We start from the raw sequence: 27,508 nt of genomic DNA on the forward strand, positions 1-27,508 counted from the left end.
AGCTGTAGCGTTTATACAGATACAACTCGGCAGCTGCAAGTTTTGCCCCCAGGAGCAACAAAGTGGACAAAGTGTAACGAAATATGACAAGACATTATACCACACTTACGCCGTTTATTAATATTCAATCTATCTATTCTTAACTACCCACTTTGCTGTGTAAAATAGGCCTATTTTACTTATCAAAGCCTACCAAAGATCGAAATTTCACAATGTATGAAGAAATTATCAAATGTTTATCTTCTGTAGACAAAAAGTTGGATAGATTGATTATTAATAATGGCCATAATAGGAACCCGTTAATGAGTCACATACTTAGTGGTATTGACAATAATTTCGGCAAATAATTAAAAAAAGCAAGAAACTACTGATCCCTTTAAATTGTCCATAAATATGCACTAATGATGCAATACACGAATTAATGTCAATAATATTAAAGTATGTGTGTACGTATTAACTTCATGAATAACCTGGTCGCGGGACCCTTATTACCACCCTTTTATAGTCTGAGATATAAAAAAAAACTGTATACAAATGTACAGGAGAAACCCTTGAATTGTTTGTCCATTTTAATAATGGCAGAATTCTTGTTGTCAATTACTTATTCAAAAGTGAGTTTGACCGAAATGTTAGAATACATGGAAAGTAATAGTGTTTAAGTACTATGATAGTTTATAATTATTATATATTTGTCGCTGCTTTTCTCTTTATTTAAGGAGCCATGTCAGAAAACAGTATATCACTACAGCTATCTAAATATAACCCAGTGTTTTTCTGACATTGAAGGTGGTAGATCGCTTTATGGTTCAACTCCCGTGACAGCACCACCACACGTATTTCTGCCTAATGACTGTGTGTCTTAAGCGCTGCTGTGTTCTGGTTTGAAAGGTGTTTTAAGGAAGTCTTACTTTTCTAAGGCGTTCCAGCTCAGTCCTCAGAAGTAGTGGCGCATTTGTGGCCGACCTCAGGTAGGAATATTTTATCTTATCTGGGGTTGATTACAGATGTCAATGGCAGCAGTAGCCATGTACTATCAGGTGCGCTGCATGCTCGTCTGCTACGCCTATATTATGAAAAGTACATTAATTTTGTTACATGGTCTTATTTCGGTCTGTACACTTTAGTTTTATCATTGCATTGAATGCAATAAGGTAAACATTTTTATAAAAATAAGTTTGATAAGATTAAGGTTTATATAAAAAATGTGCTGTGCTTAATTTTATTAGCATTTAAAGTATTTTTATATCTTTATTATTCGTATTTAAGGATTTATTTTATCCTATTTTCTTAATTGTTGACCAAGAACTTTTAGGTTTAAGTAAAATGTGCTAGTTTCATGCGTATTAAGTTCATTATTGTTCAATATAAAGTTTACAGTCTGTTTTTGGAAGAAAAAATACTCAGTAAACTATTTTTTCTGTTAGAAAACAGCATGTGGTATTGTGTGATTTTGATTTTGTTTTTTTATTTTTGTTTTGATTATGCGTAAATTAGATTTTTTAATTATTCTTGGGTTACCGTCATTTTAGTGTTGATATATTTGTGCAAGTTATAAAAAAGAAAAGATAACATATTCTATAAGTTCATTTTTTTCTAAGATTATTTTTGTTTTTATTTTATTTGTCCGCTGTGGTCATTTTACGGATACCTGATTTTCTGCATGTATGTGTTTGCAGATAATGTGCCAAATAGCGCATGATTGGTTGGCAAATGTGTATGGGTCAGACCAATTTGACTGTGGATGTGGTCTGTTCGCAGTCAAATCCGTAAACTTGTCAACCAACCGCTCGCTGCACGATCGTAACTATTTCACTGGTCCGTAATTTGATAAAGTGAACTGTATTTGTTATAGCAAACTTATAATTATGTCATTTAAATGATATTTTTTTGATATTGTTAATGCATTGTAATTGACAAAGATAAACAGCAAATTCATCAGTGTCTTATGTTAGATCTAACATTGGATATCGCCAAAATTATTGTTGGTAATCGTTGTTATTGATATTATTTCCTGTTTATACTTAAATGGTTCGATGTACAACTGTAAAAAAGCAATAAAACCGTTCATTAATCGAAATTGTAGTTTTATTTACAGGAATCCATTGTACATGTTTATACATAGTTTATACTCAATATCTCAACAATATGCTTAGTAGAATTCTTGAAAAGATTAGGTAGAACCGTTTTGAAGGTGATAGAACCCTTTACGGATTTACCCTTACGATTACGGAACCTATTTATATCTCATAACAGCAGTGTTAACTGCTGCTGTGTCTGATTTGAAGGGTGTGGTAAGGGAGAAGTACTTTCCCGACGCGTTCCAGCTTAGTCCTCAGGGGTATCGGCATATCTAGCCGACCTCATGTAGGAATATCTAATCCTCTCTGGGGTTGATTACAAATGTGCATGGGCGGCAGTAGCCATTTGCCATCAGGTGGACTGCATGCTCGGCTGCTACTCCTGATATTATAAAAAATAAAATTAGTAAAAATGATATTGATTTGTGATGCCGACCAGTTTCACAGGTTACATTGTAACGGGCAAATTCTCGAGAAGATTCATAAGATTGAACTGTCGCAAGTTTCTTAAACCATAAAAGAAACGTTTGTGCAGTAAATCGATATTGCGAATAATTTAAATTTTTAAATACATGACTTCCATGTACTTAGTTGATTCATAAATGTATAGGCTTAAACACCGAATAAAAACATGTTTGTTTTCATTTCCATATATCCCATATTAGATTGTGGCCTACAACCATAAAAATTGTAGATAAAGCCTCGCGGATCAATGTATTGAAAACGCAAAACAAAATAAAAACCACCTAGTTTTTATTGTTCCATGATTGAAAGAGACCTTTTATTTTTTGTGTAATAGACAACTATAGATAATAAATTTCATACATATTGTAAATGTGGGTTTTTTATGGGATACTCTACTGTCTGCAGTGTACTTTTGTCAAAAAGAGTTAAGGGCCAGCTTGACGCTCGCCACACGGTCTGATGTGCACGACGGTATACGACCACACATACTGCCGTCCTTCGCGGGTTCGCTATCCGTGTGGTTCCCTCTCTTGCCGCCCGCAACCCTGGAAGCCCCTTTTTAGTCGCCTCTTATGACAGACAAGGGCTGTAAATACCGTAGCCCTACTTATCCCGGAACTACAGGGACAGGCACGTATAGATATACGCTAGGTTACGCAGATGTCTAGGTTCAACGGTGCACATATCCATCCCTGCTACCCGGGAGTCTTACCACGCTCGCCAAAAAAATGTTTCGCTCAACCAACTTCGCTCCGTAGGTACTAACCGCTCTATGTTAGCTCACAAACGCATTCATGGAAACACGCTGCCCGCTCGTCTCCGTACACCTTCATCTCCGCTTCGCATAGATATAGGATAGGTATTTCACCGGATAGTCATTCCATCGACTTTTTAATTTACCATCATAGAATCAGCATGTCGAATTACATAACATCAAATGGAAGATCTATGGGTGTTTTGTAGTTATATTACATTACGAGGTAAGTAGGCAAGTAGGTATGTTTGATTTCCATCAATCAAATGTATGAAAATCGGCTTTAAATCTAATGACTAATCCTGATTTACTTGTGAGCGAAATATAATTAGTTCCACGCTACGTACGACATCGCATTGCTACACGGAATTTAATAATAGATCCTTATACTGTGACGCGACGTTCTTTCGTGTATGTGACGATCATAGATTAGTAGAGTAGTGATGATATGTTTTGATAACGCAATTTCATTTTAACTTGTCGATTAATGGGGGTTTCCTTTTTTATTTTCGTGTCAAAATCTTCCCTCCGGGGCAGCCCCCTTATGGCGACAATAATTTTGTCGCTGGGTACGGGTGCCAATTGTGTAGAACGATGACTTTAAAAAACAGCATTTACTTAATATTGTGCATCTAAGATTCTATCTTGTACCTACTGAAATCTTAGATAATTAAAGACTGAAATTGATATAATTTCAAATTAGTCAATATTTTATTCGAGATGCCTTTTCTATCTTTTTTTATCTGAATTTGCGGCCAACAATGTTAATCAGTAATTCCTAAACATAGGTCCATACATACGAAATCATAGGCAAACTTTCGCAGAAATTATGTAATCTGAGTACCTTTGTTACATTTTGCAACTCGAGCGCTATTTTATAGTTTATACCCAAACAAAATCAAGGTTGAAATGTGTTGCCAACATCTTAAAATAAGTATAAATCTATACATAAATTTACGTTATAGTTATACATACTCTTTCCCCGCTAAGCCCATCCACTAATGTCCGATCTCCATAGGAATGCGACCGGAGTCCACTGAGGGCGATGCCCAAGTTTTTTGAAATATAAAGTAACTTCGTAAACTCAGAGTGATATCAAAGAACCAGAGGTTTGAACCTCGAACCCAGAGCGTATACCTATCCTAAATTTTTAACACCACTCTGTTCCATTAAATTCTACTAAATAGTAGTAAGATATTCGAATAAGAAGGTGACAACCCCAAGCCTCAACACAATTCCGGTATTCCCCGGAACGCTACTCGTGTTTTGATTACGTGCATTTGTACTATACAATAGGCACGTAAAACACATAAAACAGCAGGTTTTACAGCAGTGTGAGTTTAGTCAGCAGACCGATATCAGCTAGCAATTATTAACTTCATATCAAGCAGTAGTGTTATACAAGGAGTTTATCAGTTTAGCTTATAATAGTTAACGTTACGTGAAAGCAAGTGCAGTGCAGTTCCAATTAAATAATACTACGTGTATTTTGATTTAAAATGGAGAATAATTTAAATGAGTGGAGTATACCTTTAAAATATAAAAAAATATACTCTAAAGGCCTAGATGGAAAACACATCGTTACCGCAGAAGAACACAAATATGTTATGAAATTGAAGTAAGTATTTCGCAATATTCGCTATTTACTTTTAAGCTGTAAAACTTGTAAAAAACAGTGTTGTATAGCAATTATTTAATTGGACCTAATCGAAATAAAGAAATTAATTAAGTATTTGCTGCGCTTGCGAAGATCAATTTTAATGTATAATATTAAGCTTCGTTCACAGTGGCTCCATATTATGAAATTTGAAACAGGATTTCATAATATTTATTAAAATTTAAATAAATATTTGAATTATTGTATATTTAAGTTCTTGATCTGGTCTTTAGACCTTGTGTGTTATGAAGTAATATTTTCCATTTAACATGGAACTCATCTATAATACACACTTAAGCCGTCCATATATCCCATATAATTTTAATTGATACTTAGGTATATCTTGCACCTACTTGAACGTCAATTCAAGCGTGATAGCTCAGTGGTTTCGAATACGACGTTAGTAAGTTAGTAGCTCCGAGTTCTAATCCTAGGCACACATCTCGGATATATCGAAGTTCTGAGCGTATTATAAATTAACAATCACTTGTTTAATAGGGAACGTTAATATTGTGAGTTGTGAGAAAATCCACTAACAGACGTAGTCATTTATTAAAAAAAATTTTTAGGCATGTGAAGTCTACCAATCCGCACTTGACCATCAATAACTGATTATGAATTTTATTTTGACATGAGACCCTTGCCCAGCAGTGGTGCGGTATTAGGTAAAAATAGTTTGACGACGATTGTAATAATATATACTTCACATTGACGCAGCCATTTTACTTACGCCGACATCGACTCAAATGGAACTTTGTAAATAATTATGTTGTTTTTGTTACAGAGTAATATTCAATAATCTATCAGACATAGCGTACGAAGCATATTTTCATCATTTACTGTGGTTTGAGGAAACTAAAGAGAGGGAAATGTTGCATGTAGGTAAATCTTTATAATTAAAATTGAAATATGGAATCTGACTGGATTTAGTTTGGGTTAAGATTGGATAATAATTAACACTTGTACAATGGAGTGTAAGATATAGATATGTATAAGCTTATGTTAAATTTAAATGTATACGTAGGTATACTTGCCTTTATTTGCCTCTCCACTTCTACGCATTGTAAGTTCGCTTTGTTAACATGAGTAGGTAGTTACTAACGGTATTACAGACAATGCAGACATTATACTTAAACATAAACTATGGGATAACTATTTAGATAATATCAAAGGTCCATTTGTAAACATTGTAAACCGTTCAAACAGGTTGGCTTGAACAGTTTCAAGAGCGAAAACTTGTGTTATTTTAAAACAAGGCGAGACGAAATAGACGATTGAAAGGTTGTTTTTTTTTTAATTTATAGTGGGATTTTTTCGCTGGGCGAACATATCATCCTGTACAAGCAGTATTTACTTTTAAAAGATTTTAAAAAAGAAAGATTAGATTGAAAGGTGGTAGTGGTAGGATAAGGACGATTCGACCGGATAGGTACCGCCATACCTATTTCTAGCGTCAATAGATTTAGCGTTTCGGTAGAAGGGTGTGGATGCCAGCCGAATCATAAATATGAGGCAATATTTGTCCTTAGGAGTGTATATAGAATTGGTATAGGTATGAAGGTGGTAGAACTCGTTGTGGTTCGACTCTGGCGGCACCACCCCCACACCTATTTCTACCTAATAACAGCAGTGTGAGGCGCTGCTGTGTTCCGGTTTGAAGGGAGTAAGGAGTAAGGGAGACAGACTTTTCCGAGGCGTTCCAGCTTAGTTCTCAGAGGTAGCGACGCATCTGTGGCCGATCTTAGGTAGGAATATCTAATCCTATCTGGGGTTGATTACAGATGTCCATGGCCGGCAGTAGCTACTTACCATCAGGTGGACTGCATGCTCGTCTGCTACTCCTATATTATAAAAAAAAAAGTTCGCGTCAAACTGCTAGTCCGCTCTGAATATAGAAATGAATGGCGTCGCCATAGCAAATTGTATGGCTACACCTGCTCGGAAGGAGTACAGAGCGGACTAGCAGTTAAGCGCGAACTATAACAGATGTCACCTTTAGGTGATCAGGAGGACTGCACTGATGTATGCTTCTTTCGTACTATAAAAAAACGGTAAACACAACCGCAAACTGCAACGGCTGCCATAAATACGGCTGGAAAGACGCAAATTAGGGAAGACCTATTCAGAAGTAATCTTCTCAAAATTAGGTTTACTTAAACTGGGACATCAATTTATTCTTATCTCACTACTAGAAGTAAATGTGACCACATTTACTTCTAGTAGTAAAAATAATCACAATAGTTGTTTAAAAAATAACGTGTTAAATAATCCGTGAAAATCCGTGTAAAATCCGAGCGTTCGCAAATTAAATGTTATCACGGTATCCAACACAATCAATGACCTTGTAATGTTATCGTCTATACCATTCCTTCCGTACCTCCAAATGTTCATTATTTTTTACTTACATATTTTTATTATTTTTAACAATACTTAGTTATATAACCCAACAAAAGATGGCGTTGGGGTGATGATAAACGTAAATTTTCAATAATACCTAAGTATTATTTGCCCCAACGCATAATTATTTATGTCACACAAAAATAGATGGCGTTGGGGTGATGAGGAATGATACGTAAACAATGTATTATAAAATTAAAATAATTATATCAAAATATGTTTTATGGTTCTTATTTGTATTTATTATAATATCAGTTATAGTAGTAAACAGATTGTAAACATTTCAACCGTCTTCCTAGTACTGTTTAACAGTTAGATCGAAAAATGCCGAAATAATCCGATTTGTTGTATAGAGACCCCCTTTAATATTCAACTTTATTTTATTTTTAGTATGTTTTGTTATAGCGGCCATCGTTATGCATCCTCTGTAAAAAAATTCATGTGTCTATCTATTACGGTTCCGGAGATATAGCCCTGTGACAGACGGACAGACGGACGGACAGACAGCGAAGTTTTAGTAATAGGGTTCCGTTTTTACTCTTTGGGTACGGAACCCTAAAAATGGTTTTGTATTCGAATACTTATTTTATTTTTAGGAACAAGATGTGGATCGTGTTATATTGAAAGAGGAAGGCAAGAAATTGTCTATAGCAGTGCCTAAAATTAAACAGAAACGAGTCAGAATTGGTACGTATTTTTAGCCGACCAACTTTGATAGAGATGCGAATCCACCCAAAATTTTGCATACTTTACATAGCTGCATTAGTATGCCTATGCCCTTACGTTGCTACGGAATATATGCTTGTATTTGTGCGCAACAACTTCAGAGCGGACTAGCAGTTTGGCGCGGTACCATCATACATGTTGGAATTTTATAATATAGATTTCCGCAAAGTAACTCCTGGTAATATATACTTAAAAAGTAACAAATTACTTGCTTAAAATAAATTTTAAACATTACTTTCATTTTTCAGATGACCGTATAATGCTTGTATCTAATTTGGGATCATCGAAAAAATTAATAGGAATCATCACTGATATAAAGCAGAATAAATTAATAATTGAATTGGAAAAACCAAAGAGTTACCGGTAAGCTTATAAAAAATTCATCTCAAATCATTTATCTCATAATAATACAACACAATAATAATAAAAATGTAATATGTACCTACTAGGTACTAAGTAAACAAGTTAAAGTAAAAGTAAGTAAAATGAAATTATAAATAATAATATAATAAGAGAATTTCATCGTCTTGGGAACCTTGCCCAAAGACAGTGATGGTGACATTTTTTATGGTACTTAGTTTTTGTTTTTAATTTTTGTAGGTTTCAATGTAAATTTTGTAAATAAGTTATTTTTTATTTTATAGTTTAAATTATATTTTTTAGTAATTATAATTATAACTGTAAATATATAGTTTCATGTTGATTCAAAAAACTTGCAAATAATGTAATCTAAGTATGTACTTGATTTGCAAATTTCAACCAACGACCAACACTTTTCATTTACATATTTTGATTTTGTATTTCTATACATAAGTCATTAAATTTAAATACAAGAAAAAAATTCTATTCTTTTTAGGATTTTTATTATTATCTGGGGATATTTATTATTATTTTTATTATATACTTTTTATTATCTGGGGGCCTACCATTTTGGGGGCCTTTTAAAAACCATCATAGTTCAGGAAAGTTTTATTTCCTCCTTAAAACAATAAAATATTCCGTCATACACAGTTGAACAAACTTAAACCCTTATTAATTTTTCACTTATCCATTGTTTAAAACCAACTGAAATTGTCATATTGTGCTTAAAAAGTTAAATTTTGCTGCAAATGAAGTAAAAGTTTGATTAAATTAAAATTGTTTAAGAGATAGTAGTAACCCCCCTGAGTACAAATAATAATATACTATAATATTATACTGAGTTACTTATGAATTTAACCTCCACACCCCTGGTTTTGAATCTTAACAGCCTTTGTTTTTACGAAAATAGTGTTTCTTTTGTCATATTACTTACTTATGTATTTTGCAAAATTACCTACTTACCTATATGAACATGTGCAAACGATTCAATGATTTTATTTAATGTTAGATATTAAAAATACCTGTTTACTATATAAGTATTTACGTTTTCAGGACCAAAATTGATGAAGTTTTCAAGTTAGTGTTCTTATATTCAGAATATCAAAGCAAAAGCATGCATAACGTTATAAATGACATTATGAAGCATACTCACAGATCGAAAATATATCCAAAGAAAAATATCACACCACCTTTAAGGACGTCCATTATAAAGTAAGTCGTCTTTAAACAGGAAATAGTAAAAAAATGCCAGGGGCTACTGTTGTTTGTTTATTTGAAGTTAACAAACTATTATATTTATATAACAAACTATTATATGTAAATTTTTATTGTTTTTCGCGAAAAATGGTGTAGATTTCAATATCGGGTTGAGTAGACGGGTTAGTAGTCGGTTACAACTTACAAAAAAATAGTGAGTTAAAGTACCTATACTACAGATTTATGTGATCGAAATATAATTATGAGATACATGTACCTACTCATAGAAAGTTATTGAATATTTCTTTTACGCTTTTAAACAGGTATATTTACAGGTAGGTGTATTCTAATAATACCCAAATGATAATTTTCGAATAAAATCTATAATCCAATTTTACTATATCAGGTGGTATAACCCTAGTATCGCGAGGAATTCTGAGCAGAGGGCGGCGGTCGAGCACATAGTAGCTAAAAGTTCTGGTACTGCGCCCTATGTCCTGCATGGCCCTCCGGGTACCGGCAAGACTGCAACTATCGTGGAGGCAATTTTGCAGGTATGAACGGCAGTCGCAACTACAGCAACTTGAAGGTCGTAGAACCCCCTTTGGTTCGACTCCGACGCACCACCACCACACCCATTTCTACCTCATAACAGCAGTGTTAAGCGCTGCTGGTATAAGAGCGTAGTAAGGGAGATATTATTTCCGAGGCATTTCAGCTTAGTCCTTAGGAATAGCGTCATGTCTGTGGCTGACCTCAGGTAGGAAACTAATTTCATCTGGGGATGATTACAGATGTTCATGGGCGGCAGTAGCCATCAGACGGATTGCATGATCGTCTGCTACTCCTATATTATAAAAATAAAAAAAATAACAAATAATTGTAAAGACTTGCGCTCACAGTGGGCACGTCAAAGTAGTTACAAGAATAGAATTACGAGTTAATAATAATATTGACATTAGGAAGCACAGCATGTCTAGGCATACTGTTATTTTCCGTCTCGTACTGGCGGCAAATATTTTCATTCTTTTCTTCACGCTGTTAAGACAATTTCATTTTCCACACACAAATCTCTTGCCGTACTTCGATTTTTTACTTACAGTCCATATAAAAAAGTCATTTTTTTCTCCGAAAAGCGCGGCAGTTAATTTTTACAATCGATTTATAGGTACTGAAGTCGAATGAATCCAACCGAGTTATGGTGTGTGCGCCATCTAACATGGCTGCAGATGACGTAGCGGTAAAACTGCTTAAATACGAATCAGAGTTTCCCTCAGGGATATTTCTTCTTCGCAGGAATTCCGCAAGTAGAGATTGGTATGATTTGATTTTATTACGTATGTGTATTAATATTATTTTGTTACAAGTTTGTAATGTTTCATTATTAAACCATTTCTATGCCACTATTGGACACAGGCTCCTCTCTGACTGAGAGCAGTGAACTATGCCAAATATGCAGATTTGTAGACATCGCACACCCTTGAGAACTTTTTAAAAACATCGCAAGAAACGTTACACGTTACGTTACAAAGAAAAGTTACACGTGTTACACGTGTAACTTTTCTTGCGATGTTTTCCTACACCGCTTAAGCAAATGATAAATAGTTTCTAATACGCACTTAGCTCTGAGCGTGCCTGGGATTCCAACCTCGGACCCTCGGATTGCGAGGCCGAGTTCCTAAAACCATCGCCACTTCAGGTGGTAATGAGTATAAAACATTAATTAATTATTCTAGGTCGACTTTACCTGGATGTTTAAAGTCTTATTCGACGGATCCTTTTGTAAGGAACCCATCAATTCCGTATGTAAAACAATTGGAAGCGGCTTTAAAGGGGACCAGAGTCATTGTTAGCACTATCTGCTATGGGCCACAAGCAGCAAGAAATATGTAAGCGTGTTCAGAGCTCCTTATAGACTCTTTTGTTAAAATAACTTTATTTTAGTAAAATTTAATAGGTGTTCCAAATACAACAAAGTATAATTGTAATATTTTAATTAATAAACCTAAATACAGTTAATTATATTTGAAGTTTGGTAGAACCCTCTGTGGTTCGACTCCGGCGGTACCACAGTCACACCAATTTGTGCCCTATAATAATAGCAGTGTTAGCGTTGGTGTGATCTGGTTTGAAGGGTGCGGTAAGGGTGACATACTTTGCCGAGGCATACCAGAGGTAGCGCCGCATCTATGACCGACATGGAACACACTGGACATACTGTAGGAAATGGTATGTGGTAGAACCCTCTGTGGTTCGACTCCGGCAGCACCACCGCCACACCTATTTCTGTCTAATAACAGCAGTGTTATGCGTTGCTGCGTTCCGTTTTGAAGGGTGTGGCAAGGGAGAAATACTTTTCCGAGGCGTTCCAGCTTAGTCCTCAAGGGTAGCGGCGAATCTGAGGCCGACCTCAGGTAGGTATATCTAATCTTAACTGGGGTTGATTATAGATGTCCATGGGCGGTGGTAGTCACTTACCATCAGGTGGTCTGCATGCTCGTCTGCTACTCCTATATTATAAAAAAAAAGAAAATGATCGTATCTGGAGGTGATTACAAATATCCATGGGCGGCAATAGCCACTTACAATCAGACTGCATCGTCTGCCACTCTTCTATTTCTCTCCTTATAAAAGAAAAATAATATGCCCATTATCATTCCGCCGATACCTTACTTTCCGTTAAGGTTGCACCTTTTCTGATCAAAACCATTACAGTTGCAACATCACACATTTGTTCATCGACGAAGCCGGGCAGGCCACGGAGCCGCTCTGCCTGTTGCCCATACGGAAGGTGCTCGTCCCGACAGGCCTCCTTGTCCTATCCGGCGATCCCCTGCAACTTGGACCTGTCATCTGTTCACCGCATGCTAAGAAACATGGGTTAGGTCAGTGTAACTCGTATAAATAGTTCTTATAACTATTTAATATAAGTTCGCCTTCACTATATTTATATAAACTAAAAATAATAGAAGATTGGGATAAAAATTAAAAATCAATAATCAGTTGCTTTTAAAAAACCTCTCCGAGACTGAATGTCTCTGAGAGTTCCGTAAAAAGATTCTCAAAAGTGTAGTTTAGTACTTGCTAGCGTGATTAAACACACTTTTCGCTAGGAATTGTTTTCTGAATTGACTTTTTACCGCCTAAGTATTGCCACTTGGCACCTAGAACGACTGCTCCTCTTACTCTCGCTCTTCCCGACACTGCGAAAAACGAATTACATCATGTAATTCGTTTTGTACTTAAAGCTAAAGAAATATCAAAAAAATCAAAATAAGTACCTATTATTTATACTGACTATATTTTGCGTAAACCTACGTAATTGTAAGCTAAAGGTGCGATGCAAAGCTATACAATACAATTTAATTAAAAATTACAGGTTTATCTATGATGGAACGTTTGATGAAGGAGTACACTCTGTACAATGCACGCAATACTGATCCTAGCTACACTGTCATGTTGAAGAAAAACTTTCGATCACATGCAGATATACTTAGCATCTCAAACGAACAGTTTTACGAAGGAAAGCTACAGGTAAGCTTTGGGAGCTAACTTATTTACGTTATAGAAAGTAATCATATTTATTTTAAACGAGGGTAGTTAGTCTCAAGCGCACATGTCAGTCTGTGAGGCAGCTTGCAGTCAGTGCTCAACCGTTGGCCCGTACGGACGTGTCGGTGCTCTGGCGAGCTAAGTTTTGTTTATTAGTGTTTGAGGTTCTAAAACCTATCTATTAGTACCTATCATACAAGATAGGAATACTAAAGGGGGACCGTAGATTTCTGAACATTTCAACGTGAAAATTATTATTATTTATGACACATTCGAAAATCACGAAAATGTAATGTACCTATATAGTCTGAACCTAGTGCATTAGAGTATTTTCTAGATTAAGTTATCAAATCACTATAGTCTGATTCATAATTAGGTGTCCAAAATGTAAACAAAAGTGTTGACCTATCAAAAAAATATGTTTCAAATGGTAGTTTCTTATTTTTGTCGATATTAAAATAATACAACAATAATAAAATTGTAATCTAAATAAATTAAGATTAGTTCACATTTTCTAATATTTATATCACCTCAATTTCGTTACATACAGTAATAATAATAAAAAACAAAGTTTATGGTAGAAAATTAAAATGTGATAATGGTAACACAATCGGAATCCAAAACATTTCTTGTGCCGTCATTTTTAAGTTTCGTAGTTGATATTATTCATTTTCGTGATTGTGATCGAACTCGAATGTTTTCTCGTTTACATAACGCGTTTGTATAATTGTGTATATTTGTTAAAGTTTTAGTTTTTTGTTGAGTTTGTTAAAGTTTTTGTTTCTTGTTAATTTTGACAGTGACATTTCTTTGTTTACATTTTGGACACCTAATTATGAATCGGACTATAGGTACCTACGTGCCTTGTCCCTGTAGTTCCGGGGACCAGAATAGGGCTACAGTATCTCCTGCTTGTAGTAAGAGGCGACTAAAAGGGGCTTTCGGGGTTGCGGGCGGTAAGAGTGGGAGCTCGAACCGCCCGGCCAACGATGCCGGGAAGGACGACGGTATGTGTGGTCGCATAGCGTCGTGTACATCGGACGGTGTGGTGATTCAATTTCACTTGGGCGGAGCTCGACAGGGCAGTGCGCTTAGAGGACTCCGGTTGCGTTTCTTTGGAGATCCCGGAGCCCTCTACGCACCGCTGAGACGGCCACCGGAGGGGTTTTATTGCGGTAAAAATCCCACATAACCCCGTGTCGCTCCCACGGCACCGGGTACCTTTTGAAGGTTTCCCCCTCGAGAAGAAAAAGGTACCTACGTGCCTACATACTATTGTTTCAAACTCTGTTAGGTAAAAGAGGAAATTGAAAATGGGGGTCTGGGGTCCTGATGCAGGGAAGACGGAAGAATATTACAATCTTTATATTAATGTGCGCACTGCACACATACCTCTTTTTATGTAAATTAAGACTGAGTATGATTAACATAATTATGCATACCTTTATTTTTGTAGGCTTGTATAGCAGAAGAATCTATTAGCAGAGTGAATATACTAAATAGCACAAAAAAGTGCCGCGCTATAGTTTTCCATGCAGTTTTTGGCCAGGAGCAAAAAGAAAACCAATCATCAAGGTATGTAAACTGCGTAAAGTTCCATGTTTTTCATAAGTACCTACATTTTGACGTGACAACGTCTTATAATTCGATGGAGCCGGCTGCACGCACCAAAAAACATGACTCATGCGGCGTTACCTCGCTCTTGGGGCGTTCCATTTAAAGCTTGAAGTGCAAGCGAGAGAGCGGAACGAGCGACAAAGGGGCACAATCGGCCTCCGCGTATTTACCTCCTTCTCTATATCCATACAAAATATCTATCAAACAAATAAAATTAAAATTTTCTTTTGAAAAATGCAACCATTCCATCAGTATTTTCTTATGACGTTGTCACGTTCAACTATCGTCAGTAATCCGACTTTACAGACAACCGATTTTTTTCGTTAATATCCACTCACACAATATGTATATTATGACTGGCCGGCCAAGACAAATTTCTAGCCCTAAATATATTAATAGACGTCGATAATGGCAACACCTAGTTTAAAGGTGGTAGAACCCTTTGTGGTTCGACTCCGGCGGCACCACCGCCACACCTATTTCTACCTAATAACAGCAGTGTTAAGCGCTGCTGTGTTCCGGTTTGAAGGGTGTGGTAAGGGAGACAGACTTTTCCGAGGCGTTCCAGCTTAGTCCTCAGGGGTAGCGGCGCATCTGTGGCCGACCTCAGGTAGGAATATCTAATCCTATCTGGGGTTGATTCCAGATGTCCATGGGCGGCAGTAGCCACATCAGGTGGACTGCATGCTCGTCTGCTATTCTTATATTATAAAAAAAAAAGTACCTACTTTTTCGTTAATATCCACCCACACAATATGTATATTATGACTGGCCGGCCAAGATAAATTTCTAGCCCTAAATATATTAATAGACGTCGATAATGGCAACACCTATCTGATTAAAAGTATCCTGTTTTTCAAGTTGAAACATTCATGATTTGAACTGGAGTGATGGATGCAATGAGGCTGCCCCAATGGGACAATAATTAATATAAAATATATTTTTTATATAAATAGCGGGCACAGACTGGATAGAGAAGAGGGAAAGATAGAGGAAAATGGGGACGTCTGAAGGAGGCCTATACCCGCAAAGGGGCTTTAACTTAATTATTTTATTTCTCGTTTTTATTACTAAACTTTTATTATATGTATCTAGGTTAGGTTAAAGATAAATAAAAGCCTTATTATTATTATTATTATTATATTATTATATTTTTTATAGCTACTTCAATAAAATGGAGCTGGACATGTTGAAAGTCTATATAAGGAGACTGATGGTCAGATACAAGCAAAGCTTGAAAGATATTGGCATTATCACACCTTATACATCACAGGTAAAGCTGGAAGCTAGTATTTTGTAAACATGGTAATATATAAATACGCGCTATGATGGTACATCCGAACCCCGAAGTTTAGCTAAAAAATAAGACAATTTAATTTAATTTAAAATTTATTAAACAGTATTTTAAGGAGGTATTTACAAATAAATGAAACTATTTTTAGGTTATAAAAATTAAAGAATGGTTAAGTACCCAGGGGGCAGAACGAATTGAAGTAGGATCAGTGGAATCTTTTCAAGGCAAAGAGAAGAAGATAATCTTAATATCCACAGTACGTGGAAATGGAAAAGACTCTACCAGGAAAGTTAAACTTGGATTTCTCACGGACTCTAAGGTAACAAAATGAACTATTCTATAATTCTAGATCAGGGGTAGCCAACATTATGGCATCCACTTTACTATTTAGTAGTTCCAAACTTATTTTGTAATACTATTCTTACATTAAGTTTAATTTTTTCGCTCCTTGAAAAAAATCAAAAACAATATGTTAAAATTAGTCTGCGAAAATGTCCTATTTCTATTCTCGCACAGTAAATAATCGTGAGAAACCGAATATTTATTATTTTTACATAGTACCTACTCGTTTGCTTTGCGCAGGAGAGAGTTTATCGAACCTGGTGTATTAAATTAGTATACATTTAATTATAATACGAATTATGTATGTACCTACCAGCTACGATGCGATATTTATAGGAATTTGTTTGTTAAATTAATAAACTTTTATTATATTCCAGCGATTTAACGTTGCACTGACGAGAGCAAAGGCAAAGTTAATTGTTATAGGAAATCCAATTTGTTTGAATGCGGACAAAATGTGGCGTCTCTACATAAGAAAATGTATTGAAATGGGTAGTTATAATGATTCCGATTGCATGGAGCACCTGAGAAAACAGACGCATAAACTAACATCAAAGTCCGACATTATTACGAGCTTGCGAAAATTAAAAATAAATAAATGAAAGAACAGCGTAAAATAAATAAATAAAAGTAATATATAAAAGAAATTATATTAGTTAGTCTATAAGAAATAAATATATTAATTTATGTTATTATATTGTACCTACCTTCAATAAGTTGATAAATAAACCGTCCTGTCACAAAAAATAAATACGTATATTTTCTTACGTTTGAATATACTTACATCATACCTACGAAATTTTATATAGAAATCTGTTAAGCGGGTTTCAAGACAAGTTCGCACGATCCTTGCGTGATAACTTGAGATCTGCTAGCGTGGCATGCGACACCTCAATTTGCGCATTTGAAGGTGGTAGAACCCTTTGTGATTCGACTCAGGCGGGTGGAAAACCTCAGGTAGGAATATCTTATTCTATCTGGGGTTGATTACAGATGTCCATGGGCGGCAGTAGCCACGTACCATAAGGTGGACTGCATGCTCGTCTGCTACTCCTATATTAAAAAAAACCTTCATCAGTAGCAAGTTAACTCTACAGTTTAATCAAATATGTGTACTTACTTAAATATAAAATTTAATTATTTTACTTATTTACTAACATACATTGAATGTTAAATACAAACTAAAAATGGACTTATTTACAAAATATATACAGGAAAATTATAAATAAAATAAGCCATCTAAAATTGCCGTGTGAGGCATGGTTCCCAAAACGCTGGCGGCGTTTCCTTGCTGCACGGCAAGACTTAATCTTTGTGCAAAATAGCCGCCAGATTTTTGGTCACCGGAAGCAGTGACAAGTTTGGTCGACATATCTGACATGATTTTTTTCATGTCAGATGACCATGGACCCATTGTCTCTAAAGCAAGCGCCGCAAACAAGTAATTGTCTAATAAATTACTATATTTACGACGCTTGAGAGTCTGGGCATGGTCGGCTGCAGCCCCCGCTTTCACTGAAGTGACCTAGCTAATCTAGGTGAGAGGGGGCTAAAGTATCAACGTACGTTGCGTCCCATATCAGGGGTCGTCCGAGACTCCATGGAACTAGAATGATTCCATCATCTCTTGCCATCGTCTCTAAAAGATCTGGGGGTTCTAAAGTCGCTGGTATAGAGACGGTAGCAAGAGCCCGACGAATCAAACTGTTCAGAGTCCCGTGACGATATAGCCTGCCGGCACTCCTAATACAGGACAAGCCATGTTGACCCACCGTGTCCACCTCCTGCCCACACGGACAAAAGTGAGACTCGCAAATCTTGGCACCGAGCCGGAGACCTATAGAAATGCGTAACGTTATAGGATCCAGCACGGTGCCAATATTGTTGGAAGGGAGCGCGTGTAGCCAATGTCCTGATTCACTTTGGGCAACAGCTAATAAACGGGCCCTATCAGAGTTGTCAGAACATCGTTCCAGAAGACAGGCAAAAACAGACTTAAGAGCCGGTGTATCCCAAACGGATTGCTTGGTTGTATCTGACATAGATATATCCTCAGCCGGAAAGCAACCACTCCAGGCCTCCTCAGCCTCTGGCATGTACGTCACCCGAACATCATCCAAATTAGAGTTTAATATATCGGAGATGAGGGCGATCGTACTATGACAAGAGGCCAAGAAAGCCGGAAGCCCCAAACTTTCCGTGGTGCGGACACCTATGCCACCAAACCTAACCGGAAGAGTTGCCTGCATCCAGGAACGATCATCAAATTTTAAATTTAGAATTTTGGATAAGCAATTTTGTAAAAGCGTATCTAATATGTGAGATGAGTTTACTTAATTGAAATATTGATGATAGTATTTTTTACTAACATTCCGTTGTGTGTCATCACGCAGGTCTCAAGTTATCGCGTACAGGTTGTACCTGCGACTTATGGTAAAATTATAGAAGAAATTTTATGTTAAAGACCCCTATATTATACCTATATTTACCCTATTGAGATCTTTGACATTGATTTGTCTTTCAATAAATTTGCAAATAAAATCGGTGTAATAGGAAGGGAAAAGAAGATTCGAAGGACCAACATTAAATTTCAATTCGGGCGTGGAAGCAACAGATTCCTTATAATGTGCCTACCTACTCTAATGATGGTAGAGCCAATTGTGGTTCGACTAAGGAGGCATTACCAATACACCTATTTGTGCCTAATAACAGCAGTGTTAAGCGCTGGTATGGTCTAGTGGAGAGACATATTTATCAAAGGCGTTTGTTAGAACGAGTTTGTAACTCATAAAGTCCTAAGCGACAGTTCTGGTCGCATTATAAGCAACTCAACTAACATACACGCCCACAGTGCGCGCCCTGACAACGGAACTCAAAAACTGCTTTATGATACAAATATTTAGGTGTAGCGGTGTTATTTCTCCGGCCCAACCATAGTTCTTTAACCTTTAAATAGTTGTAAAGTTGCTAAATTTAATTTTAACGATACTTATGTAATTGGTTATTGTTCAATAATTTTGGTAATTTCTGTTTAATATACAGTATTCAGATTAAATTGTGTTCTTTTTTTCATTCATTTAGCCGATTCCGTGCGGATGGCACCACAGTTGTGCCATGAATTTCTTTTGTGTATGGCGGGTGGCACCCGAGAGGTGCCAAAATTTGAAGCCATAAAACTCGGATAAATTGACGTTTATCAAAGTTGTTCTGAAAACAAAAGTGTCTTTATTTATCACCTAGATCCTTCCTAGAATGTCAGTTTCAGCAGATCACGTGATTTCACATACTTCAGGGATTGTAAACCTTTCAAAAAAATATATTATATTATTTTGCAAATTACTGTGATTGCATTACTATAATAGTACCTACTTTTCGTTAATAGTAACCCAATAGAAACTGGATTAAAATATTCATACTTTGGTGTTTATCACATTGCTTTTTTAGATTGGAGTAATAAAACTTTAGAACTTCTTCGTTTCAGAAATCTTAGGCATGTTGGTTTCCTCACGATATTTTCCTTCGAGAAATGGAAAATAATTAATTTCTGTCTACCCACCCACACGTAACGAAAAATTATAGATTTGATATGCGAACCCCGGACACCGGCGTATGATACCGAATGTCAAACCAAATTATTTTTTTATTCTAACCAGTTTTTTTTCATAATATAGGAGTAACAGACGAGCATGCAGTCCACCTGATGGTAGTAGCCATACTGCCGCCCATGGACATCTGTAATCAATCCCAGATAGGATAAGGTATTCCTACCTAAGCTGGAACGCCTCGGAAAAGTCTGTCTCCCTTACCACACCCTTCAAACCGGAACACAGCAGCGCCTAACACTGCTGATATTAGGCAGAAATAGGTGTAGCGGTGGCGTAGCCGCAGTCGAACCACAAACTGTTCTACCACCTTCTATTCACAAAGCACTTTTTGAATGTCAATACATCTACCGCCACTTCTTAAGTTTCGTTATGGAGAAGCGGCAAAAGAAACTCATAACACAATTGTGTGTTATGAGTTATGAGTTATTTTTTTAAATTATTGATTTTATAAAAATAATAAATAAATTCAAAGCACTTACTTCCGTTTGCTACTTCAATATCTAAAAACAATCCTTTTTACGACATCTACTAGTTTCTGGTACAAACAAAACTCCTTTGGAGAGAGTGCTTGCGTCATAGACACGTTCCACCAGTACCGCTAGATGTCGCTGTTCCATTTCTGAATCATGCTAACGAGTGTTCGTCGGAAGACGTATTTAAAGGACCCGTCAGTTTTGATCAGAAAACGAATGCTTTATACATTTTCAATTTTTGACATGGATCAGTTCGAGATCCCTTTATTTGTAATCCATTTTAGGGATGACGATTCTTTCCGAAAAAGATCGATTCTTGAATTGATTCGATTCGAAATAATCGATTTTTTTTGGTCCAAAACATCAATTCTCGCCATCACAAACTACTTTAAAATACGCTTTCTACAATCACAGCCCATACATTCACACTTTTTTGGGACCATTTTTAGAGTTCCTTACCCAAAGACATTCGACTCGCACTTGGCCAGTTTTTTTTTGTAACCTCAAGTGTATAGTAGGCTATCCTCGAGATGTTTCCCTTCACCGTTTAAAGCTACTTAGTAATCATTCGTTTATAAGTACCACGCTATCACTGCTTACGATCACTTGAAGTACTAAAAACCACCTTACGACATCTAGTAGTTCTCGGTACGAACGAAACAGAGTGGTGACGTCATAGACAACACAATAAGTTGCACCAGAAACACTAGATGTCGCTGATCCATTTCTGAATCACGCTAACGAATGTTCGTCGGGAGATGTATATAAAGACCGAGTCAGAGTTGTTACGACTGTGGAAGCAAGAAAGAAGATCGCCAAAGTACTATGAATAAATTTTTGACAAGGATCACTTGGTGATCCTTTTATAGATACTTATAACATATCGTCAACCCATTACTGTATCACTGCTGGGATCGGGTCTCCTTTCACTGAGAGAGGTTTAGGACATCGTCCAAATCGTCGCGCTGGCCAAATACGTATTGCTAGGCTTCACACACCCTTGATATTTTTTTTAAACTTTCAGATGTGCAGGTTTCCTTAGGATACCTTCCTTCCAGCTTAAGCAAGTTATAATTAATTTCTAATATACACATTACTTAAGAAAAACGAGTTGCGTTTCAGGTATTTGAATCTCGGACCTCCGAAAAGGACTCTAAAGTCATTAACCACTAGGCACATATAACATAATTAAAATACAGGTGAGTCTAATTCTAGTAAATCAAAACTAGGTTTAGGCTTATACGGGGTCGCGAAAAGGGCGCTCGACAGCAATAAAATAAAAAAAGGTACTACTACTACTAGGTAGGTAAATTTCAGGTTCCTGTAGTTCCGGGACCAGAATAGGGCTACAATATCCCCTGCCTGTCGTAAGAGGGGCTTCCGGGGTTGCGGGAGGCAAGAGTGGGAGCTCGAACCGCTCGGCTAGTGACCCCGGGAAGCACGGCGGTATGTGTGTAATACAGGTTAGTCCAATGCATGTACATCGTCTATGTTGTACAAGGCGCCCTTAAATACAGTCTACGGCGTACACTCGTTAGCGTGTTTCAGAAAATGCACAGCGCCATCTTGTATTACTATACAGTACTACAAGGGTAGGTAATTTCGCAGACAGACTGAGAAAACTGATAGATGGCATTGAAAACAATAAAACTCATCCATCTATGAGTTTCCATCCATGGGTCCATCTATGGGTTAGATCAACTTATCCTTTAAAATAAATTTATACCTTAGATGATAGAATTCAGTGGTTGAAACCTTAAAGTCCGAGAGGTCCGAGAAATTTTGAAGGTGGTAGAACCCTTTGTGGTTCGACTCCGGCGGCACCACCGCCACACCTATTCCTACCTAATAACAGCAGTGTAAGGCGCTGCTGTGTTACGGTTTGAAGAGTGTGGTAAGGGAGACAGACTTTTCCGAGGCGTTCCAGCTTAGTCCTCAGGGGTAGCGGCGCATCTGTGGCCGACCTCAGGTAGGAATATCTAATCCTATCTGGGGTTGATTACAGATGTCCATGGGCGGCAGTAGCCACTTACCACCAGGTGGACTGCATGCTCGTCTGCTACTCTTATATTATAAAAAAAAGGTTCAAATCCCATAATGATTTCGACTATAAGCGTATTAGAAATTAATTATCACTCACTTTAACGATGAAGTGAAACACTGTGAGCATGCCTGAGTGAAATTTAAAAAAACCTCAAAGGTATGTAAAGTGTACCAGTGCTCACTTGGCCAGCGCGGTGGACTATGGCCCAATCCTTCTCATTCTTAAAGGAGACCCGTGTCCAGCAGTGGAAGAGTAACGGCTTGACGACAATATAGAATTCATAAAAAATCCTTTCTTAAATGTGTATACTCATGTACATTACTAAGAGGATCCGGTGCAAAATGTCAACAATAATGAAATATATAGGCTATAACTAGTAGGAAAATTATTTTTTATATGATCGAAGTGTATGCTCGTTTATACAGTTTATCTGATGAGTGCGTCTATGTGCGGCAGTGACTATTTCTCATATAATCGAGTCCATGTAGAAAGGTGTTTTATTGAAGGCAATAAAAATGACCAGATCCGAATACTAAGATCATCGCAATCTATGATGCAGTAACTTTGGCATGAACTTTCTTTACGGCGCCCGAACACCGCCTCGAAAATCCTTTATCTGATGATCTTGGTAAGTACAATGGGTCAAAATTATTAAAATCGAGTTGATCATTGGTTCTTGAAAATGGTTCAAAATTTGGGTAAAAAATCTAGTTTAACACGTTCCCTGCGGCACAGATTTTTCTGTACTTTCCATTACTGCGTTACGAGTTGTTTTAAACCTCGTCCTATATCCGACATTGTGGCGGCACGAGGCGTGTTAAATCCCACCGCCCGAAGGAGACTAAAATCCTTTTTTTGGCGCCAAATAAGACAAAATCGACGGCTTTTGTCTTGATTATTATTAACAATGAGTTGATTAACCTAAAACTGCCGCCGCCCTTGGTTAAATTCGTTACTTTAGATTCTATGGGTAAAATAAAATGTGGGTCTAATGCACCTCGGACCGCACTGAAAAATGGCAGGTTTCCATATAATTTAGTGATGGGAAAATAAATATCGATTTTATTTTATTGTTTTTATTTATCAACGTGATGGACAGAATGAATACAAAAAGGGGAAAAGTTATGGATGTTTTTCATTGAAACATTTCAGACAATAAGGTTTTTTGCAAACAGTGCATTCCGTGAGATTTTTTTTTTGGTTTTTTTGTCTGCCTCACGACATGTCAAGAATGTGCGGAGTTTTTCGTAGCATCCGACACATCTCTTCTTCTTTGGACCCTTATCGAGATGATGTGCTTTCTTTGCAGTGGATTCTGAAAAGTAGGAGCGAGTAGATTAGGGTAAAGAGTAATCGGAATACTCGGTAACGATTTTGCCTACGTTTCCTATATCAATAATGTAGCTACTTAACTTTTGTTTGAACCATAACAGGAAACGTAATTATCTATAATGTAATTTCTTACTATACGGATATACGCCTAGCCTGCCAAGTCTCACTACTGGACTTTCACCTAGACAGAGTATATTTGTGACTTACCTGTTTTTGAAATATCTTCCTGTATTCTGATTCTGGCTCAGATTTTTCAACCGTTTTTCTTCATCTTCCTCCATGATCAACTTTTTTCGGCAACGTTTCGACATGATAATTTTCAACATAAAGACAGCGGTCCTACTTCGTCGCTACGCAGCCTCGACTGCGTTGCACAACACTAACCACGTGAAGCTAGCGTGGGGTGCGGTACGAGGTGCGTGAGGAAACGAGGCGTTCCCAACCTCGTTCCGCACTGTGTTAGCATTATTATTTGTTCAGTGCGGTACGAGGTCTAACAAACCCGACATTAGGTTGGTGTACCATAGAACTAGGAATCAGTAGCACATCACAAACATATAGTTATCACTCTCCTACACTGAACCAGACGGAAGTTATGCCTCTCGCACCACAGAGAAGTTAAAGTTTTTTCTTACCGCTATAACGACCAGACATGGACGAGGTGTTTTAAGCCGCGTTCCGCAGCTAACGTGTTAAGATATCGGTACATAAACATACCTACATATATACAGGTCAAATTAATAAAAGCGTGGTAAGAACATCCTTCTTACGACATCTAGTAGTTTCTGGTACAAACAAAACTGCTTTGGAGAGAATGCTTACGTCATAGACACGTTCCACCAGTACCGCTAGATGTCGCTGATCCATTTCTGAATCACGCTAACGAATGTTCGTCGGGAGATGTATTTAAAGACCGTGCCAGAGTTGTTACGACTGTGAAAGCAAGAAAGAAGATCATCAAGACAACATTTATCGGGGTCAATTTTTAACTAGGATCACTTGGTGATCCTTTTTTATAGATACTTTTATATATTATAACATATCGTCAACCTATTACTGTCTCACAGCAGGGCTCGGGTCTCCTTTTTATGAGAGAGGTGTAGGCCATAGTCCACTGTAATCTAATCTAATCTTATCTACATGTCCATGGGCGGTAGTAGCCACTTCCCATCAGGTGGACTGCATGCTCGTCTGCTCTCTTATATTATTAAAAAAATGGTAGAGTGTGGAGAGTGCTGTGGACAAAGTTTTTAAATGTGAGTGAATCAAAGATACGTTACCACTCAGATGTGAGTCAGCCAGCATCCACACCCGCACACGGAAACAACAACTGCTGCTCGAGTTGACTATAGAAATTATATGTGAACTATTTCTGTGTTATCGTCGAATTTTAAAATAGTTACGATCTATTTTAATTAATTGATTTTTCCACTCATTGAAGTTTTTGAGAATGAGTAAAACTAATAACCACTTTTAGGTTTATACGGTTCGCTAATAGGGCGGCCCTTACAAAAATATATGTGATCTAAATGTGATTCAATGCCGCATGAACCTAATAACTTAAATATCCCGCTTTAATAATACAAAACGCGCCCTTAAATACAGTCTACGACGTACACTCGTTAGTGTGTTTCAGAAAATGCACAGCGCCATCTTGTGTTACTATACAGTACTACAAGGGGAGGTAATTTAGCGGACCCGCATACGAAGCAGGGATAGAATGTATTCATAAAAAACTGATAGATAGCGTTGATAACTATAAATCTCATAGGTGGCAATGAAATCAACTTATTCTTAAAAGTAAATTGTACTGTCAAGGGGGTAACCTCCACTCTATTCAGTACCACTAGATGTCGCTGTTCCATTTCTGAATCACGCTAACGAGTGTTCGTCGGGAGATGTATATAAAGACCGAGTCAGAGTTGTTACGACTGTGGAAGCAAGAAAGAAGATCGCCATAAATACTATGAATAAATTTTTGACAAGGATCACTTGGTGATCCTTTTATAGATACTTATAACACATCTTCAACCCATTACTGTCCCACTGCTGGCCTTGGGTTTCCTTTCAGTGAGAGAGGTTTAGTCCATCGTCCACCGCGCTGGTCAAACACGAATTGGTAAGACTCACACACCCTTGAGTATTTTTTTGACACTTCCAATTGTGCAGGTTTCCTTACGATATCTTCCTTTCAGTTTAAGCACGCTATAATTAATTTCTAATACGCTCATACCATAATTAAAATACATTTCCTTTCAACACCAGTGAGTTAACATACGAGCGACGGCTACCGACTGTCGGCGACGGTCACTGGTGGGCGGCCGTAGCCACGTAGCCGTAGCCGTAGTATCAGGTGGACTACGTGCTCGTCTGCTACTCCTATATTTAAAAAAAAGTGGTAGAGTGGGGATAGTGCCGTGGAATCAAAAATGTCAAAAGTCACCATTCACACCCTTCCACTGAAACGCAACAACTGCTGCTCGAGTTGACTATGGAAATTGAAATGTGAATTATTTCTGTATTATCATCGAAGTTTAAAATATGTAATTACAATCTATTTTTCGACTAATTGAAGTTTGTGAGAATGAGTGAAATAAAAAAAAACACTTTTTGGTTAGGGTTATAAGGGGTCGCCAAAATGGCGGCCCTTACAAAAATATTTGTAGGGACTAAATAAAATTACATAGATTTCGTTAAAAAACGCACCCTTTAATATAGTCTACGACGCACACTCGTTAGCGTGTTTCAGAAAATGCACATCGCCATATTGTAGTTCCAAACTTATTTTGTTATAATATTCTTACAGTGTAATTTTTTTGATCCTTGAAAAAAATCAAAAACAATATGTTAAAATTTGTCTGCGAAAAAGTCCTATTTCTATTCTCGCACAGTAAATGATCGTGAGAAACCGAATATTTCTTATTTTTCCATAGTACCTACTCGTTTGCTTTGCGCAGGACAGAGTTTATAGAACCTGGTGTATTAAATTAGTATACATTTAATTATAATACGAATTATGTATGTACCTAATGCGATATTTATAGGTATTTGTTCGTTAAATTAATAAACTTTTATTATATTCCAGCGATTTAACGTTGCACTGACGAGAGCAAAGGCAAAGTTAATTGTTATTGGAAATCCAAATTGTTTGAATACAGACAAAATGTGGCGTCTCTACATAAGAAAATGTATTGAAATGGGCAGTTATAATGATTCCGATTGCATGGAGCACCTGAGAAAACAGACGCATAAACTCACATCAAAGTCCAACATTATTAGAGCTTGCGAAAATTAAAAATAAATAAATGAAAGAGCAACAAAATTTAAAATTAACTATAAAAGAAATAAATTCTATTCTTTTTGTCGGGACCACGCGTCCGGACAAAAGGCGTCTAATAGCACTCGTCCGCGATCCCGACGTCTCGGTTCGGGATGGAGCTGCTACTCCATCCGCTTATCTATGAGGTGCGCGCGGGAACACCGCGCGCACCACATCGAGGCTTAATGGTGTTTTTGACGTAGGACATCCCCGTGTCCTACGTCAAAAACATGTCTCCATAAGTCGCAGGTACAACCAGTACGTGCGACTTATGGTAAAATAATAGGTGTACACGA

General features: G+C 37.0%; 1 protein-coding gene across 3 annotated transcripts; it reads left to right on the forward strand.

The window, feature by feature from the left end:
• Positions 1–4,617: 4,617 nt before the first annotated feature.
• LOC140742884 (putative helicase mov-10-B.1) lies at positions 4,618–27,199 on the forward strand. Of its 3 annotated transcripts, none has more exons than XM_073073931.1 (14): positions 4,618–4,915; positions 5,739–5,832; positions 7,948–8,038; positions 8,326–8,440; positions 9,491–9,649; positions 10,041–10,188; positions 10,803–10,951; positions 11,371–11,523; positions 12,350–12,519; positions 13,014–13,168; positions 14,643–14,761; positions 15,965–16,076; positions 16,246–16,416; positions 26,979–27,199. In XM_073073931.1, the coding sequence occupies exons 1-14, from the start codon at positions 4,797–4,799 to the stop codon at positions 27,186–27,188; spliced, it is 1,965 nt and encodes a 654-aa protein (XP_072930032.1). In that variant the 5' UTR covers positions 4,618–4,796; the 3' UTR covers positions 27,189–27,199. The 3 variants fall into 3 exon arrangements, with proteins under 3 accessions (XP_072930032.1, XP_072930030.1, XP_072930033.1); XM_073073929.1 differs by lacking the exon at positions 26,979–27,199 and adding an exon at positions 16,817–17,051 and having other exon boundaries at positions 4,620–4,915; XM_073073932.1 differs by lacking the exons at positions 4,618–4,915; positions 5,739–5,832; positions 26,979–27,199 and adding exons at positions 6,170–6,235; positions 16,817–17,051.
• Positions 27,200–27,508: the final 309 nt, after the last annotated feature.

Source organism: Epargyreus clarus, unplaced genomic scaffold (assembly GCF_041222505.1).
Source record: "Epargyreus clarus isolate Ecla_fem2 unplaced genomic scaffold, WU_Ecla_fem_2.2 ptg000006l, whole genome shotgun sequence".
NCBI classification, from domain to species: Eukaryota; Metazoa; Arthropoda; class Insecta; order Lepidoptera; family Hesperiidae; genus Epargyreus; species Epargyreus clarus.